Source organism: Aptenodytes forsteri, unplaced genomic scaffold (genome assembly GCF_000699145.1).
Source record: "Aptenodytes forsteri isolate BGI_AS27 unplaced genomic scaffold, ASM69914v1 Scaffold414, whole genome shotgun sequence".
In the NCBI taxonomy this organism is placed as follows: Eukaryota; Metazoa; Chordata; class Aves; order Sphenisciformes; family Spheniscidae; genus Aptenodytes; species Aptenodytes forsteri.
The window spans coordinates 835186-855264 of NW_008794579.1; the positions used below are offsets into that span (position 1 = coordinate 835186).

Here is a 20079-nt window from a genome sequence, read left to right on the forward strand (position 1 = left end):
GTGAGCACTTCCACCAGCTCCCTCAGTACCCTTGGGTGGATCCCATCTGGCCCCATAGACCTGTGTGTGTCTAAGTGGTGTAGCAGGTCGTTCACCATTTGCCCTTGGATTATGGAGGCTTCATTCTGCTCCCTGTCCCTGTCTTCCAGCTCAGGGGCCTTGGTACCCTGAGAACGACTGTCTTATTGCTGGTCACCAGAGAGAAGAGATCAGCACTTCCCCCTCCGTTGTCCCTCTTGAGGAAGTTATAGACTGTGTTGAGGTCACCCTTCAGCCTTCTCTTCTCCAAGCTGAACAAACCAAGTTACCTCAGCTGCTTCTCATAAGTCTTGCCCTCGAGACCTTTCACCATCTTGGTTGCCCTCCTCTGGACACACTCTAATAGTTTGATGTCCTTCTTATATTGAGGCGCCCCAAACTGCACACAATACTTGAGGTGGGGCCACACCAGTGCAGTGTAGAGTGGGACAATCACCTCCCTCAACCGGCTAGTTATGCTGTGCTTGATGCACCCCAGGACACGGTTGGCCCTTTTGGTTGCCAGGGCACACTGTTGACTCATGTTCAACTTGCCATCAACCCAAATCCCCAGATCTTTTTCTGCAGGGCTGCTCTCCAGCCTGTTATTCCCCAGTTTGTACGTATAACCAGGATTACCCCATCCCAGGTGGAGAATCTGGCAATTCAATACACTTTAGTTCTTGAAGATGGGGTTGGCATTTAAGTTTTTCCAGTCAAGAACCTCATCAGCTTACCATGACTTTTCAAAGACGATAGTGACCTGACAATGCATTGGCCAGGTTCCTCAGCACCCTTTGGTATGTCTCTTCTGGTCCCATCCCATGGACCTGTACATGTCTGATGTACATGTGCATCCTAACAGTATCTTCCTCTACTGTGGGTGATGCTACATTCCCAGACTTTGTCTGCTATTAAGCTCAAGGAACTGGAAGACACCTGAGAACATACCTGTGGAAACTGAGGCATAAAAAGCAATTTACTTTGCATTGTACCCACTGTCCCATTGAGCAGAGGGCCCTTATTTTCCTTGTCTTGTCTTTTGTTACCAATATACTTAGAGAAAACTTTCTTGTCCTCCCTGCTTCTTGCTAGTTTCATCTCCAGCTGAGCTTTAGCTTTTCTTACTCCATCCATGCACACTCAGGTGATGTCTTTATATTCTTCTCAAGCAGCTCATCCCCACTTCCACTTTCTGTGTACTATGGGATAAGACATTTAACTACATTAGCATACTAAACATGAAAGAATATACCTTGCTTCTCATCTGTTTGTTAGCTTGGAATCCATGATGCACTAAAGCAACTACATAGCTCTGGGGTTGGTACCAGCCAGCTAAGAAACAGATAAACTAGCATACTTATGTCTGTACCTGATTATAAACTTACCAGTGCATTTAAATAAACAATAACAAATAACCAAATCCAGGTGATATTCACCTAAGAATTCTAAAGAGACTAAAATATGATATTGCTGAAGTACTATCAGTAGCATGGGATCAATCATTTAAATTGACTTTGGGACTAGAAAAAGGAAAGGTGGCAAATGCAACACAAATTCTAAAAGGAAACATGAGGGGTTTTACCATGTAACCCTGCAATACGATACTGCCACTGCTAGCACTAGGCCATAAGCTTTGCGCTGAATTTGCAAGGCCTCAGGACTGAGCCTCATCAGGCTTGCTCTGTCTTTCCTGCAGTGATGTTTTACTTGGCTTAACTGTGACAGCAGGTTTTTTCTTCTATTTTGCTTTACTTTTGTTTATCTTTGTATGGTACAACCATAGTTTTATATAGATAATAACAAGTAGTTATTCTGTGTAGAATGAGATTTACAGCTCTAATGCAATGCTATAAAGAAATGCGGGGCTGGTATGATAACAGAGGCCTTGAAAAGTGGAGGCACAGGATGCAATGTGAGGAACACAGGCATGGGATGTTGAGAGATGGGGCATAGATTCGGCATTGAAGACCCCATGGCTATAAACAACTCACCAGTGGTCAGTTAAAGAATGCAGACCTGGAGCTGGACAAAACTGGTCTTAAGGGTAACAAAAAGAACAAAGAAATAGTATTTAATATACGTTAGAGCCAGTAAATTCAGATACAAAATAGAACTGCAGCCCAATGAAGAAAAAGTGTAAAAGTATTTTAACAGACATAAAGAAATGACCCCAGGTGGATCCTGGAGAGATGAAGAAACCACCAGTATGAACATCATATTCCTCCCAGTGAAGGACTATAGATTCTGTAACACTGACCCCAACACCACCACTATGAAACCATTGACCTTAAGACCCAGAGGAGGAGGGAAAAGGGTGAGTATAATGTCATGAAAATGGGCAGAAACTAAAAATGGTGAGTCCCAATTTAAACTGCATTTTTATTCATTTTCTGTATCGATTAGATCTGGCCCAATATGATTATATTTTTAACTTTGCAGTTATATTACCAATAAATTCTTGGCTTTATGTGTATACAAGGTGTGCTTATCCCTTGCCCATAACCAAGATTTTGAGCATAACAGAATTAGCTAGAGTTATATGTACTAGAAAGTCTGATTTTAACAAATAACTTCCTGAATGTCCTTATAAAGAATATAACTCGCAGTTGCCTTCCATATTGCAGTGTAGAAAAGTCAGCACTTCTAATAAGAGTGTTTAATTTTTAACCCACCTAAACTTTTTAAGCTTTAAAATCAGAATTTGCATACCTTAGGAATTTAGCTGAACTTGTAGTTGCTAGAGATATTTTTAGGTTTATGTGATCTGCTTTGGTCTATTTTTGCACTTCTGCTCTCAATTTAACATTATCACTATTTTTGCAGAAACTATGTAACAACCAATATGCTAATAAAGAGCATATAAAGATAATCTACACTAAGCATTTCCCATTCCCTATTTTATATAGCAACAAGCTTATCAAACAAAATATATTACATGACCTAATACTTTTCTTCAGTACACAAGTACTGGGACTGCATCATTTTTTTTTTTTCTTTTCTCTAAAATGAAAGTAATTTTAGCAAGCTACAGCTTAAGAGTATTTTTTTCTTTTTTCTGTTTTTGAATGTAGTTATGTTATAACACCCAGTTAGATATAGTGCATATGTGCACACGTACGCAGACATACACACAGACCCATTACTTTTTGACCATTTAAACCAAGAAGCTAGTAGGAACATTAAAAAAAATGTTATTTGGCAGAGCATGGGCAGTTAAGATTCACCTTCTAAATGTGGGCCTTTACATCCATGCTATTGCATTTACAGGCCATGAAAAACTCATAACTTTTGAAGCATGATTTGTCTCATCCTGAACTCTATGTCCAAAATAGGTCAGATGATTGGAGTCTTTACAATTCTCATTTCTTTCCACAGAACCTGCAGAGAGCACAGAGTACAAGCCTGGTACAGATGTTTACATTGTAGGCACTTAAAAGTTAGCCATGATTTATTCCACTTCCAGGAACTTTACATTTAATTATTTTAAAAGACAATAAATCCACTTACAATAATCTTTATTGGACCCACTAGAAGTTGGAAAATAGGTTTTCACGGATTCTGAATATTTCCTCATTTTCATTTGGAGTTGTGTAGAACTGTGTAGTAAATGTGATCTTAGAGAAGTCTAGATATAGTAATTAATCTTTGTGCTTTTTTAAGTAAAGTAGTTTCAGTGAATGGGAAAAGAATAAAAAAAACCAGAAATAAAGAATTGATCTGACAATTCACACATGTAGGTGTTAAAAGCATCTGCCTGACTATAACTCGGACAGTTGAGCAATCAAGTTTAAATGACTTGGTTTTAGCATTAGAATTTGAAAATTGTATTATAGGCTTCATGAAAAATCTGTCTTTAATAAACTAGTTATCATAAATCTTAAAACAAAAATTTATTTAAGACCAATAAACCTATTATAGGCTTCATGAAAAATCTGTCTTTAATAAACTAGTTATCATAAATCTTAAAACAAAAATTTATTTAAGACCAATAAACCTATTATAGGCTTCATGAAAAATCTGTCTTTAATAAACTAGTTATCATAAATCTTAAAATGAAAATTTATTTAAGACCAATATAGGTAGCTTTTCAGTCCTCTTAGAATAAAATATAAATGTATACTGACAAAAAAAAAAAAATTGTCTTGACTGTCTCTACAGCTACATTTGAAAAGCAGGAACATATAATTCATCCCATTGGTGGAGAGATTTCTACTATAGATGGATTGAGGATGCTTGCAACTGGATAATCTCCACTGACTATAGATGGATTCTAGACAACCTGTTTAGACTAAACTATTAACTTTTAGATTGCTAAAGATAAAACATACTGAATTATTTCATTCATTGACTATCACTACCTATATCTCAATATTTAATAAAAAGAAAAAATGAATGAATGATACAGCCATCTGAAAAGGTAGTTGGCTTCAGAGTGTACATATTTATCTACAGTGGTGTTTGGAAAATAATCTATGAATACCATTTCTGTCAAAATCAGCAGTTTTAATGATAATGTCAAAATTTGCAGTTTTAATGATAATTTCTCACTTACTTTACTTCCAAAATTCCTTGTATCTCCATTTTAGGATGGTGTTTCACAAACCCTTGTGAAGGAGGTTTATTCTTCTGAGAGGAAGGGATTATAGAAGGTAAACCCAAGAAAAAAGTTATATTAATTTTCTAATGACACAGTTTTCCTAATTAAGATTTAAAGGGAATAGTTTCCATTAGCTTCTGAAAAACAAGAATTTGCTGGGGTTGGAGATAACAGTTATGAGATTGGAACTCATCGTTTACTAAATCTGATTAAGTGAAAGACATTAGGCACATTTATACCATACAGTGGACCAGTGTTCTAGAAAGTTATTTCTCCTCTTATGAAAGCAACATAAGCTTTTTAACATAGAGACACACATGTCCCAATAAGTGAGAGTAGCCAAAGTGAAACACATATGTTCACTAAATACTGTTCCAGTTTCAGAGACTAAGGGGATCTTTAACTTACAAACATTTTCAAGTTCAAGTGAATATTAGTACGCTTATTCTCAAATTTTACCAGCTAACATCTTTTTATTTACAGCTTTTTGAAAAGATCAAAAAGACTTCCACTGGCCACAGTCAGCTTATGACTTAGCCGTGTTGTCTACTGCTGCATGAATTATAAACATGGGCACATATTCTCAAATGTTAAATATGCAGTTAAAATTTCACCTCTCCTGGTTTAGAATGAAATGAATCATTCGAGGACTCTTAGGAATAGTCCTTCCTGAAAGTTCTTTTGTAACTGTTGTTTTAGCACAGAGTTTTTTAGCTGAGCTACTTTTTACAGAATGTCTTTAAATTTGTTTGAGATGTATTTTATTAACCTTGGCTCTTAAATGAACTAATTATTCGGTAACATAAAATTTGACTTTTGACCATCTCATAGATTATCTGTCCTTTCTCTTAGCTGCCTCCAGAATTTAGCTGGCAATCTGGCCTTAAAGATTCAGCCCTTGGCAAAGTCTTTTGTAGACCTCTGTTTCAAATAGTCTCTTATTCTCTTGTGGGGGGTTGCTTGCTTGTTTGCTTTGTTGCCAGTCAAAGTGCCCTTTATATGTCTCACTAAAAAATCTTGTTCATAAAAAAACCCAAACCCAGGATACTAGAAGACTATGCAAAACATTTTGCATGCTTGGAACAGAGAAATTTCCTCTAGTTTTATCCCCTTTCACTCTCTTTTAAACTCTTCCTTGTCTGAAGGGAATCAGTCAATCATCATATGTGAAATATGAAGAAATCCAGAACAACCACTCACAGAGCCACTCACAGAGATAGGGAACCTTCCAGAATGAGCATCCTACCCAGCCTGGATAAACAACACCATCCTTGCAGGTTCCTCTACCATCTGGATCCCACAGATCCCCTAACTGTCCCACAGAAACTCTCCAAGAGATGTGAAGGTGCTCCACCTACCTGAGCCAGATGGCAAGGATACAACTAGTAGAGCACTAATATTTCTGTACTGATGCTTATTGGATTAATTTCAGTGTTGACAAGAGGAGCAAAGAATTGGGTATTGCAGGAAGGCAGTGTGCTCACAGCTGTACCAACAGCTATCTCAAACCTGTAACTCTCCTAGCTGGGTCTCTTCTTCAGCCAGATACCTGCTCTGGATGTCATTATTCTTCCTCTGCCCTTGCTATGAGCCCAGATAGTGTAGTAGGGTACTTCATTAAAACTTCAGATTTTTAAAATAATGAGTGGTTTGTATGAGCCTTCATATAAGCCCAAGAAAAACTGTCACAGGTGATGGAACATTATACACATTTCCAATTTAAAAAAAAAAAAAAAATAGTTTTGCAGTTTTTCACATTTTCCCATTTGCCAAAATTATCTCTGCTTTATAATTTTTTTGTCTAACCATAAAAATCTCAAAAAAATATTTTTTCACTTGCATTTGAGTTTTCATAAAAAATTCAGCAGAACATATTCATCTACCTCAAATCACCTACAGGGTAAGTCTATTTAAGAAGGCACACTGCCCAACTTATGTTTACATTGTTGAAATGAGGTCTTCTCAATAGTATTCATAAAAATTAAGTTTATGTTTAAAAAAAAGCATAAACATATCTACCTGTGCATTTGCAGAGGTAGATAAAATGCTCTGAGACATTACTGTTCTCTCAGATTTGAGTGAACCTACTTTGCTAAGCATGCAAATGGAAAGAGAGTTCTCAAATGGTTGGCTGGCCAGTAGCCTCTACATGAAGGTCATTAGCAAAGAAACAATCCAACTAAGATCAGCAAGAAAACATTTACCTTGGCTTTTATTTTTGTTTACCTGAAAAATGCAGATGAATGCATTATCAATGCAAACACTTCTCTCTCTCTCTCCCCCCTCCCTCCCCTTAAAATTTTCCTTGAATAACTTCAAGTATGCTTGAAAGATTGAACAATATTCAGTTCCAGCACATGTCAGGTGAAATGTTGAAAGGGAAAATAGCTTTTAACAAGATGAATGTCAAACATCCAAACATTCAGACTTTCATTCCTAGAACAGAAGTAAAATTGCATATGCCTCACTGAATACATCCCCCCCCGACCACATATGTAGTCATCCCACATAAATTAATTATATAAACTGATTAACTTCCATCTTAGCTAAGATTTTTTCCTCTCATTTGGGAATCTGAAAGACTGATACCTTTAATAGTTAGAAGGGGGTTTGTTTGTTTGTTTGTTTCATTTCTAGTATAAATATATTGATAGATCATTTACATTCATATATGCACATTTCGGTGCACTTACTCCACACCCTGACATAAAAAGTCAGGGTAAAATGTAATCAAAACATGCTCTGTTCTCAGAGATTTCTTCTATACTTTCCATTTAAAAACCCCATCAAACTGGAACTTGCATCTAGCTTTCTTGCAGTGGAAGCAGATCAAACACAGGCCTATCTGTCTGTTGTGGTTTAACCTCAGCCGGCAACTGAGCACCACACAGCCGCTCGCTCACTCCCCCCTGTCCCTGGTGGGATGGGGGAGAGAATTGGAAGAGTCAATGTGAGAAAACTCGTGGGTTGAGATAAAAAGAGTTTAATAATTGAAATAAAATAATAATAATAATAATAATACACAAAGGAAGTGATGCACAGTACGATTGCTCACCACCTGCCGACCGATGCCCAGCCAGTCCCCGAGCAGCAGCCCCCCCGGCCAGCTTTCCCCAGTTTATGTACTGAGCATGACGTCACATGGTATGGAATGTCCCTTTGGCCAGTTTGGCTGGGCCCCCTTCCCAGCTTCTTGTGCACCTCCAGCCTTCTCAGTCGGTAGAGCATGGAAAACTAAAAAGTCCTTGACTAGTGTAAGCATTACCTAGCAACAACTAAAACATGGGTGTGTTATCAACTTTGTTTTCATCCTAACTCCAAAACACAGCACTGTACCAGCTACTAGGAAGGAAATTAAGTCTATCCCTGCCGAAACCAGGACACTGTCAAAGATCTTTTGAATAGTTTATTATTTTTTTTAACGTGAGGATACAAGTAAGTTTAGCTCCTGGCTTCATTAGACATTTTCAATCTGCAGCTGAGGCCACCTAAAATTAGGCAAAGCTAATTAGGATTTTAATCTCTCTGCATATCAATGACCCCTCTGTGAGAAAAGGATAATGGTACTCCCTTACTCAGAGGACTGTCATGAGATTACAGACTAACGGTGCTAGATGATGACAGAATTTGCTGTTGATTTCACAGTGTCAGTCATTCTTATACTTTTCTCTTTACTCCCATATACTATCTATCAGTCTCCCCTTAACTTCTGTGCTCCAGTCTACTTCTGGACTCAGTATCACCCTCACAGATACTTCTCATACAAAAGAATCTGTGTTCTATTCATTTCTCGCTATACACTAAACTTTCTTCAACAAGCCAGGTGAAATAAAGTTTATCCTTTTTAGAAATAATATTTTACTGTACTGAAGTTATACTGAAATATTTGGCTACACTACCTTGCGCAGCATTGTACAGATTATTCTTCAGGTGCCAGAGATCATACAGTCCAGTAAGAAATAACTCCTGATTGAAGACTGCTTGAAGTTGCCTAAAGAATGCGTAGAATCAGGATATTGCTTGTAATTAGTACAACTGTGATATGGCCAACAACAGGCTATTGTGGATACCAAACCTGCCAGCCTTAGTTGCACAGCCAAACTTTTTGCTCCTAAAACATTCTATTCCCTGATTTGTATTGGCTAAGAGGAAGAATACTTTGCAATAAGAGGCATGAATATCACACTTGGAGTTCCAGAAAGGTGGTGGTTTTAAGTTCTATAAAAATTCCTTGGCAAATTGACTCTAATTATTTAGATACAAGAATTCTGGATTAAGAACAGGATGAGATGGGTTATAAACCTGGAGTAAAGAGAATGTCAGTGTACTGGGATGGCAGTCCAAATTTGCCACAAAAGTTGATGTTAGTTCTAATGTTATTTAATGTTGTTATTAATGATGTTATTAATATTAGTAATGAACTGGAAAGTAGATTAAACAAAACTTTAATCACATACAGCGTTTGTACTAAATTAGTGCCAAATACTGAGGAGAAAGGTATAATACAAACAAATCTAAAGAGGTTAAATATTTTAAAGGAACATGTTTTAAAAGTGAGATATGCCTCAGGAAATAGAAATGGAAGCAAGTATATTTCAGAAAAAGAAAACGTAAACCTGAGCTATTCAGAGAGAGAGAGTCCCGGAGTGAAGACCAAAATATAGAAGTTGTTGCTGAAGGTAAGTTTCTGATGTAATACAGGTTAAAAAGAAAGTGGATAGGTCTTACAGTGCCTATGAAGACTGTTTATGTCACAGGAAAAATATACATCATTAACTGACATCAATAACACAGATTAAACTATGCCTTCAGTCTGTCACATTGTAGTGTTGTATGTAGTATTTCAACAGAATTTTTTTTTTTTTTTAAAAGAACAACTACTGAACACAGAGCTTGAGAAATAGCATAAGAAAGCCTTCAAGATTTAGTTCATATGTTAGCATAATTCCAGCTTCAGTGGAGATACAGTGGACTATGTCAGCTAATGATATGGTATATTGTGTCTGAGAAAAAGTAAGCAATACGTGGCTAAGCATGATTATCCATACCTTAAAGAGGAAAGTCGATGTTCAGGTTAGTATAAGAATACTGTGGTGGACTAGTTTACTTGAATGTGGTAAAACAGGTAACTGTTTTGCTTAATCATGTTTTCTACATAGTTTCATTCATGATAATTTCTTCAGAAACACTAAATCCCAACTTGAATGCTTCCACTACACAGAAAGACTTCAGGAGCTGAAAGGTATAAGACTAAGACCTTTTAAAGAAATAAAATAGAGCTACAAAGATCAGCTGTGTAAGTAGGTCTACATGATAGTGTTGTTCATCTCTCCAATGCATTTTCTATTTTTAAACATGCTATATTTGCATCTACACTACACACCTTATCATGTTTTAAACCCGTTAGTGTGATAGGTGATTTTATAGTGCTGTCGACAATTTTTGTACCTAGGTAAGATCTGAAATGCTGTACTCAGTTGAGCTAATCAACACAGGCTCAGCTGAGAAGCTGATCATCAACTTTTTAAACCACTTCAGACAACTTGTTCTGAAGGCTTTCTGACTGAATTTACATAAAAGGCATACTTCTGTTTCTTATTGATGATTTGATTACTTTTTTGGGGTGTTATACAGCTGTTTGAATGTACACTATCTCTCCAGCTGCCTATCTGGATGCTTAAAGCAAGCTGCAAATTCCCAGTTGCCCTTAACACTTACAACAGATTTAGATGTTGGGTAATGAGAATGAACAATACACTGCTGTTCTCTAGAAGAGACTTATGAAACTATCCATGGAGAAAAGATCTTAGATTCCTTTTATGTTTTACTCTGAATGAGTAAACAAGGAAAGAATAGACATCAATGAATGTAAAGCCAGAAGAGACAGACAAGCTAAAGCAAATCAGCAGAGTTCTGGAAACTCCCTGAGAGTAAATCTGAAAGTTGTGTGCCTTAATAAAATGAGCCATGGAAGGCTGGTAGGAATTGGAAAGCAGGAGAAGAAAGTGGTAAAGTGAGTAGTTTGTTTTGCATGCACCTGACTTGGAGGTCAGACTTTCACGTGAACACATTGTGATTAGGAAACACTCCCACTATGTCTCTGAAACTTTGCTACTTTTTAAATATTCAGTCAGTGATGTAGAACACCACTCTGGTTTGAGTGCTGGTCTAATAGTCCCAGAAGGTAAAAGGACAAGGGTTTTGTACTTCACTTAAAAAAAAAAAAAAATACAGGGTGGGTGAAAGTAATTTTTGGAGTTCATGAGCAGATTAGAGTATTTTATATGTCAAGTTTAAGGGCACATTTTTAAGCATCTCTTTTAGTCAAGAACTTTACTCAATTATTTACTTAGAAATCCATAGGCTGATAATATATATGCTTAACAAACTACAGCATCTTTAAGTTAGCCATGTAATATATAGTTATTATCAATGGACAAGAATTCTTTCAAAATCCTTTCTTATTCATATGGGACAAATATATTCACTGTACAGTGACTTAGACTGAAAACTGAAATACTAAGAAATATTAACATACTCATAAATAACCCTGTGCACTGGGAACACTTTGTTCCATTTTAAAAGCAACCAGAACTTAAATACTGATGTTATATTTCTCTTTGAAATATCAGATAGAATATTTTCACAGTCTTTTGGCTTTTCATTTAATTGCCGTATGCCAAAGAAAAAGTAGTACTTCCAGCATAAAAATTTCCGTAGTCTTACTATTTCTTGTGGAAATCAAGACCTGAGAAAAATTGTTGACTTAAACTGCTGTAGGTCCCAGTCTTCCTGGAGTTCCCACAAGCATGGTACAACATCAGTCATTAGCCCTCGCTTAGTGTTCTAGAGTTTATCTGCTTCAAATTAAATATTATGCCAGCATGTTTTAATGTGTTATTTTTATTTTTGGACTGCATACTTCTCTATCCTTTTATCTCAATTAGTCCAGTGGAATGCTCCAGATGGAGTGGAACCATTGTGTTTTCAGGTAACTCAGCTTGGTACCTTCTTAGGTAAGAGATCTTTGTAACAACCAGTGCCCTAGCTAAAACAATTTGCCTTTCACCCTAACTAAAGCTATTCAGCCATGCCCTATTCTAAAAGGCATTTTAAACAGCAGGAAACATTTCTAGACATCTGCTGAAGAGTATTAGAGATTGAATTACTTTGGTTGTTATTTTTGCTTTCTGTCAGTTATCACTGAAAGTTCTTTAACAGAAAATTGAATCCTCTGCGAAGCAGCTAGCTGTTCCTTTTTTCTTCATTTAATGAAGATAAGTATTCTGAGTGAACTCCTCTAGTAATACTTAGCAGGTGACTTCTTTATTCCATTATTTCAGTCCATGGTCATTGATATTTGGAATCTGTGTGCACTAACAGTTTCTTTTTCAAAGGCGACAACAGTAATAACACATAAAGTGCAATGAACAAAGCTTAAAATGACAGCATGTGTTGCTGAGACACATACTGCTGTGTAATTCCAGTGACACTCCTGTGATATAGGGACCTCCCATGACTATGAAAATTCCTTTACCTTTAGTACAGGGAATAGAGCTGTGGAAGAAATGTTATTGTTCTTTTTATCTATTTAAGTTTTGAGACTTATAAGTCTTCCACTGTACTTCAACATGAAATAGAGACCTTCCCAAATATTCTGGAGATGGCTGAAGACCTGCCTGCAAATAGGAAGTAGTGGATGAATTCCTTATTTTGCTTTCCTTGTGCACACAGTTTTTGCTTTACCTATTAAACTGTTTTTACCTCAACTTTCAAAAGTTTTCTTACTTTTACCCTTCTGATTCTCTCCCCCACCCCACTTGGGGAGAGTGAGCGACGGGCTGTGTGGTGCTAAGCTGTCCACCGGGGTTAAGCCATGACACAACTGTATTCTGGAGAGCAAAAGAATTTAAAAATGTGGATTTGACCGGATAGAATGGTTTAAATTAGGCCGTGTCATTGTTTTGTTCACTGCTATAAACATTGTCTTAACTAGATTGTGAAAGATATAGGAACTTTTATATCCTATATCATCTTCTCTGGGACATTAGCTATTCTACATCAGAGATTCTTTCTACAGAAGACTGTTTCAAACCACTTACATAGTTCAATAGTGCAAGCTTCATCCAAATCTGTTTATATTCATTTCCCATGTACCCATAGAAATTAGCAGCCCTGTCTCAACTCAATAAAACAGAGAGAAAGAGAAAAAATTAATTGTGGATAAACCTGTGAATGATCTTCTAAAAGGAAAGTTTGAAGATGAAGAAAAAGCATGTAACAAATAATACTTTAAATTCTGGTTGGTGAGTTTGCTTGGGGTGCAGTTCATTTTAGCAGCTGTAAGATTATTTTAATTAAAGGACTTTTCTACCAACTAAATGAAGTGTCTAATATGCCCAATCGATTCCTGCCAATATGATTGCTCTACACACAAGAAAAGATAGTAATTAATTAGAGGAATCTTCTTCAAGGACAATTGGTCTACTGTGCAAAACCTGAGAAATCGTTAACATGGATTGTTTCATTTCAATGTCATAAGCCATGTTACTTATATGCACTGTTATAGATACAAAGGTTTTTATCCACTTTCAGAGAAGAGAAAAAGGAAAAGGAAAATAAGGAACTAACTGTAGAAGGAAATCAAAACCACAGAAGTCATGACATCTATTCAACAAAAATAACTATATTTTATAACCTTTTTATTGTCTCCTTTAAGAGTTTAAACCAAGCACATGGATTTTTTTTCTAAGTCAATTATCCAAAATGTATTTTACATATAAACAGAAATAAATGTAGTTTAAAATTGCATTTGTGTGTATATGCTAAGCTTCTCCAAGGTTTCATTAAAGAGGATGAAACCAAAATGAAATGGTTTTATTAATTTTTAAATCAAAGTTCTGCTTTTCACAGTTGAGAATGTTACATCATATTTTCTTTTCCTTAAGATAAGTCCACTCCAATATGATTTAAATGTTAATGCAAAGGCTGCAGCTGTAGTGTTTATAATTTATAAACACAATTAAGAACAATTAGATGTGAAACTGCAATAACCTTTCTACTTGCAGATGTATTTAATTCAGAGTCAAGTAAACATACCAAAATTCCCACTGTATTGTCCTTCCCTCTCTCCCTTCCCAGACACATAAATGAAACAATAAACAGGTATAAATGAAAAATGATATGGAACAAGAATGAAGGAGTAAGTTATTGTTTAAAAATAGAAAGAAGTAAAAAAAAAAAAAAAATTACAGTATAAATATGCCAGCATGTTTTAATGTGTTATTTTTATTTTTGGACTGCATACTTCTCTATCCTTTTATCTCAATTAGTCCAGTGGAATGCTCCAGATGGAGTGGAACCATTGTGTTTTCAGGTAACTCAGCTTGGTACCTTCTTAGGTAAGAGATCTTTGTAACAACCAGTGCCCTAGCTAAAACAATTTGCCTTTCACCCTAACTAAAGCTATTCAGCCATGCCCTATTCTAAAAGGCATTTTAAACAGCAGGAAACATTTCTAGACATCTGCTGAAGAGTATTAGAGATTGAATTACTTTGGTTGTTATTTTTGCTTTCTGTCAGTTATCACTGAAAGTTCTTTAACAGAAAATTGAATCCTCTGCGAAGCAGCTAGCTGTTCCTTTTTTCTTCATTTAATGAAGATAAGTATTCTGAGTGAACTCCTCTAGTAATACTTAGCAGGTGACTTCTTTATTCCATTATTTCAGTCCATGGTCATTGATATTTGGAATCTGTGTGCACTAACAGTTTCTTTTTCAAAGGCGACAACAGTAATAACACATAAAGTGCAATGAACAAAGCTTAAAATGACAGCATGTGTTGCTGAGACACATACTGCTGTGTAATTCCAGTGACACTCCTGTGATATAGGGACCTCCCATGACTATGAAAATTCCTTTACCTTTAGTACAGGGAATAGAGCTGTGGAAGAAATGTTATTGTTCTTTTTATCTATTTAAGTTTTGAGACTTATAAGTCTTCCACTGTACTTCAACATGAAATAGAGACCTTCCCAAATATTCTGGAGATGGCTGAAGACCTGCCTGCAAATAGGAAGTAGTGGATGAATTCCTTATTTTGCTTTCCTTGTGCACACAGTTTTTGCTTTACCTATTAAACTGTTTTTACCTCAACTTTCAAAAGTTTTCTTACTTTTACCCTTCTGATTCTCTCCCCCACCCCACTTGGGGAGAGTGAGCGACGGGCTGTGTGGTGCTAAGCTGTCCACCGGGGTTAAGCCATGACACAACTGTATTCTGGAGAGCAAAAGAATTTAAAAATGTGGATTTGACCGGATAGAATGGTTTAAATTAGGCCGTGTCATTGTTTTGTTCACTGCTATAAACATTGTCTTAACTAGATTGTGAAAGATATAGGAACTTTTATATCCTATATCATCTTCTCTGGGACATTAGCTATTCTACATCAGAGATTCTTTCTACAGAAGACTGTTTCAAACCACTTACATAGTTCAATAGTGCAAGCTTCATCCAAATCTGTTTATATTCATTTCCCATGTACCCATAGAAATTAGCAGCCCTGTCTCAACTCAATAAAACAGAGAGAAAGAGAAAAAATTAATTGTGGATAAACCTGTGAATGATCTTCTAAAAGGAAAGTTTGAAGATGAAGAAAAAGCATGTAACAAATAATACTTTAAATTCTGGTTGGTGAGTTTGCTTGGGGTGCAGTTCATTTTAGCAGCTGTAAGATTATTTTAATTAAAGGACTTTTCTACCAACTAAATGAAGTGTCTAATATGCCCAATCGATTCCTGCCAATATGATTGCTCTACACACAAGAAAAGATAGTAATTAATTAGAGGAATCTTCTTCAAGGACAATTGGTCTACTGTGCAAAACCTGAGAAATCGTTAACATGGATTGTTTCATTTCAATGTCATAAGCCATGTTACTTATATGCACTGTTATAGATACAAAGGTTTTTATCCACTTTCAGAGAAGAGAAAAAGGAAAAGGAAAATAAGGAACTAACTGTAGAAGGAAATCAAAACCACAGAAGTCATGACATCTATTCAACAAAAATAACTATATTTTATAACCTTTTTATTGTCTCCTTTAAGAGTTTAAACCAAGCACATGGATTTTTTTTCTAAGTCAATTATCCAAAATGTATTTTACATATAAACAGAAATAAATGTAGTTTAAAATTGCATTTGTGTGTATATGCTAAGCTTCTCCAAGGTTTCATTAAAGAGGATGAAACCAAAATGAAATGGTTTTATTAATTTTTAAATCAAAGTTCTGCTTTTCACAGTTGAGAATGTTACATCATATTTTCTTTTCCTTAAGATAAGTCCACTCCAATATGATTTAAATGTTAATGCAAAGGCTGCAGCTGTAGTGTTTATAATTTATAAACACAATTAAGAACAATTAGATGTGAAACTGCAATAACCTTTCTACTTACTTGCAGATTTAATTCAGAGTCAAGTAAACATACCAAAATTCCCACTGTATTGTCCTTCCCTCTCTCCCTTCCCAGACACATAAATGAAACAATAAACAGGTATAAATGAAAAATGATATGGAACAAGAATGAAGGAGTAAGTTATTGTTTAAAAATAGAAAGAAGTAAGTTCTCCCTTCCCAGACACATAAATGAAACAATAAACAGGTATAAATGAAAAATGATATGGAACAAGAATGAAGGAGTAAGTTATTGTTTAAAAATAGAAAGAAGTAAAAAAAAAAAAAAATTACAGTATAAAGAACCTCTTACAATGAGATCCCACAAAGGAAAGAATCTTGACCTTATAGTAAGATGTCCCTGAAGACTGAAGTCACTTCCACTTGAACTCAGTCATAACTCAGTGTTTAGTAAGGTTAAACTGTATTAATTGCATACATTTATTGCTGTTTACTATAGCCTGTCACACTTTTGTTTTATGATTATGTTGTATTGCACAGACCTTACTAGTATCTCAAAAGCCTTGAAGTATTGTAGTGAAACATTGTTTTTATTAACAAATTGATAGTTTTGGTTGTCACATCAATAAAAAATAACCCAAAATTAGATTGAAAAAAGAAAATCATACAGGTGGTAAGATGGAAGTGAAAAGAGAGCTAGTCAATATTGTCTGGGGTTTCTTTTTCAATGGCAGTAGATTTAAAGTCCATTTCCTCTGTGTATTAATAGCATTTCTTTAAAGTAAATTAATTTCATTCTTTAGGTAATAAATATTAAGTTTCTATCTTTCAATTGGTTATTTTTTAAACTGTGTTAATCTTTTTGACACTTATCTTTAAATTGATATACATATGGCTAATATCTGTTTCCTTAATGTTACCTAAAACTGGAGAGAATCACATTCAATGCTTCTCTTTCAGTGCCCTCTCTGACCAAAGACTAGTGAAGGATTGTAGAATCCAACTTAAATGAACTTCTATTTAAAGGGTAAGGCTGGAGAGGAAATCAGAAATTATTTTCCTTGCCAGCTAAAAACCAATGTGTTTAAGCTATTTTTCTAGGTTTCTTTTGTAGCCAATACAAGAGAAACACTCCTGAAGAAAGTGTTCCAACCACTAACATATCTAACACAGGTGGTCTTAATTTCCCTCTGAAAATGCTTACTCATTGATGATACACAGAGCCTTGAAGACTTGTTTACGAGGTCTCATATTACTTTAGACTTCTAAAGTCAAGTAAAGTGAATCAGTTAACACAGCCCCAAATTAAGTTGCGTAAGTCATTGGTGGTCCACCAAGGAATTAAAATAGGAGTTTAGTTATTGGAAAGATAACTAAAGTTATCTGAACAAATACAGGCTGATACAAACTAACAAACTCCCTGGGCTCTATTGCTTTCATTAATTAGATCTCCAGGAACTGTAATGAGAAGGCAGACGTCTAGCTCACATGCAAAACTTCTACATGTAGACATACACTTAGTCTCTTAAACTGAAGCTGAAGCCTACTCTAGGTCTATTCTTACTATAACCTTCATGTGGAAGCTTCAAAAGTAACCTGTAAGTTTGATTTAGATTTTGTAGGCATCAGAGCAAAGGGCAGAAAATGCAAAGATTACTCCTTCAGACACTTTTCTATTCCTTATTTTTGAAAATTCAGCATTCTTATACTTGAATATTTAAAACAAAATAAAACTACAAGCTTCTGTATGATTTGTGTATGCCTTACCTGTGAAATCATGAGGACACAAACACTGAAATAAAGGTTGCTCTCTCAGCTGGCTCATATCAATGCAGGTTGCTCCATCAGAACAATTATTTGGGTAAATTAAACATGCATTTTCAGCAAATTGGCAAAATTCTCCTGTCCATCCAGGTGCACAGAGACACTGCGTATAACAAACAAACAAAAAACAACAAGAAAGAAAACAGGAAATGAAAATGTAATGTGAAAGTTTGTAGAAATTTCTTTGGTCTTGTATTTTACTACTGAGTAAAAGTACAGTAGAATGCAGAGTGTTACATCCAGCTGAGACTATTCTTCATGCCTGTATTTGCAGATGATAAAACAGTTGAGAGAGGCAGAACTCATCTACCATGTCTGTTGAAAACGTGTGGGAAAAAAGGACAGATGAGTAGGAGGAAATGGCAAAGATAATTACTGGCTGTGAGGGATGGAGCTGCCCGCAGGAAAAGAACGGAGTGTGAAAAAAGGATTTAAAAGGCCTGGAGGTGAGGGACAAACCAGGCAGTGATACTAAAACAGCCTGCAAGATAGACAGTGGCCAACCAGTAATGAGAAAACATAATATGGAGCTTCTGTTATACATTCTGACCTTATCTGTTAACTAAAATACACAAAAGTAATTTCTTCAGAGGAATGGGGAAGATTTGAAGCTGTCTAGTGAAGTTTTTAAGTACAAGGCTAGAGCTGCTCCTTTAATTAAAAATAAATTTCTGGAGTAATGGAGATATCTTTGGTAGTCTTCACAAATTACATGTCTTTCATTTTGGGACAATGACAACACAATTATAACTCATTGGAAAAAAGAGTTTCATTTACAAAAAAATGGAACTAAAACATAGGAACAAACATGTAACATTATTATTCCATTGTTATGACAGAATTATTATTAAGCATTACTATGACAGAAACATGTTGGCAGAGTCTTTACTTCAATATCCTTCAAGGACTAAGACACACCATTAAAAAAAATGGAAGGCACTGCTTATAACCATAAACAAACAAAAAAGATACTGAAAATATTCTATTGGAACACAAGCTTATATTAACTTCTCAAAAGAAAAGTCCTGTGAAACCTATAAATGACAAGTGCCCTGATCAGCATATAATTATTAATAGGAGGCCGTGAATCCAATTATAAGGGGAATAAAAAAAAAAAGATACTGAAAATATTCTATTGGAACACAAGCTTATATTAACTTCTCAAAAGAAAAGTCCTCCGAAACCTATAAATGACAAGTGCCCTGATCAGCATATAATTAATAGGAGCTTGCCGTGAATCCAATTATAAGGGGAATAAAACAGTATAGCCAACAGTAGCATAAAAGTATTTTAGAACACTGTGAGAGTGTAGCCAGGCACAATGTATAAGCATTTTACATGAGTATGTGTACAATGTGACCACTATGACAGAAACATGTTGGCAGAGTCTTTACTTCAATATCCTTCAAGGACTAAGACACACCATTAAAAAAAATGGAAGGCACTGCTTATAACCATAAACAAACAAAAAAGATACTGAAAATATTCTATTGGAACACAAGCTTATATTAACTTCTCAAAAGAAAAGTCCTGTGAAACCTATAAATGACAAGTGCCCTGATCAGCATATAATTAATAGGAGCTTGCCGTGAATCCAATTATAAGGGGAATAAAACAGTATAGCCAACAGTAGCATAAAAGTATTTTAGAACACTGTGAGAGTGTAGCCAGGCACAATGTATAAGCATTTTACATGAGTATGTGTACAATGTGACCACCAAAGGTGTAGAGATGGGTGTAGCTGCACATCATCCAAGTAACAAAAAGTTGCCAAAGGACAAGATTAGCATAAGGCATGTAAAATAGGCAAGGACATATTGCTGAAGAAGAATGGCTGGCAAGACACAAAAAAGCCCCAAGGCAAGTAATATCAAGAGAAGAGGAGACCCTCCTTTTTTAAGGGGGGGAGGGGGTAAAATAACATAAAACATCAAGTCTGAAGAGGAAGCATGGAGAAAAACGAAGACAAGCTCACTTCAGTAATGACATCAAAGAGCTCACAAGACAGATTACTTTGACCTTGGGAACTAAGAACCATCAAGGACCATAGCCATCAGCACTAACTATATGGCATCATAGAATCATAGAATCATTGAGGTTGGAAAAGACCTCTAAGATCATCGAGTCCAACCGTCGACCCAACACCACCATGCCCACTAAACCATGTCCCTAAGTGCCTCATCTACACGTCTTCTAAGTACCTCCAGGGATGGGGACTCCACCACT

The 20079-nt window shown here is 35.8% G+C and overlaps 1 protein-coding gene across 1 annotated transcript in view; it reads right to left on the reverse strand.

Annotated features, from left to right (window-relative positions):
- The window catches only part of LOC103893362 (protein eyes shut homolog), a 949231-nt gene that overhangs the window by 807293 nt on the left and 121859 nt on the right, over positions 1–20079 (reverse strand). Inside the window, 1 exon segment of the mRNA XM_019470252.1 lies at positions 17797–17956. Coding sequence (XP_019325797.1) covers positions 17797–17956 — 160 coding nt within the window.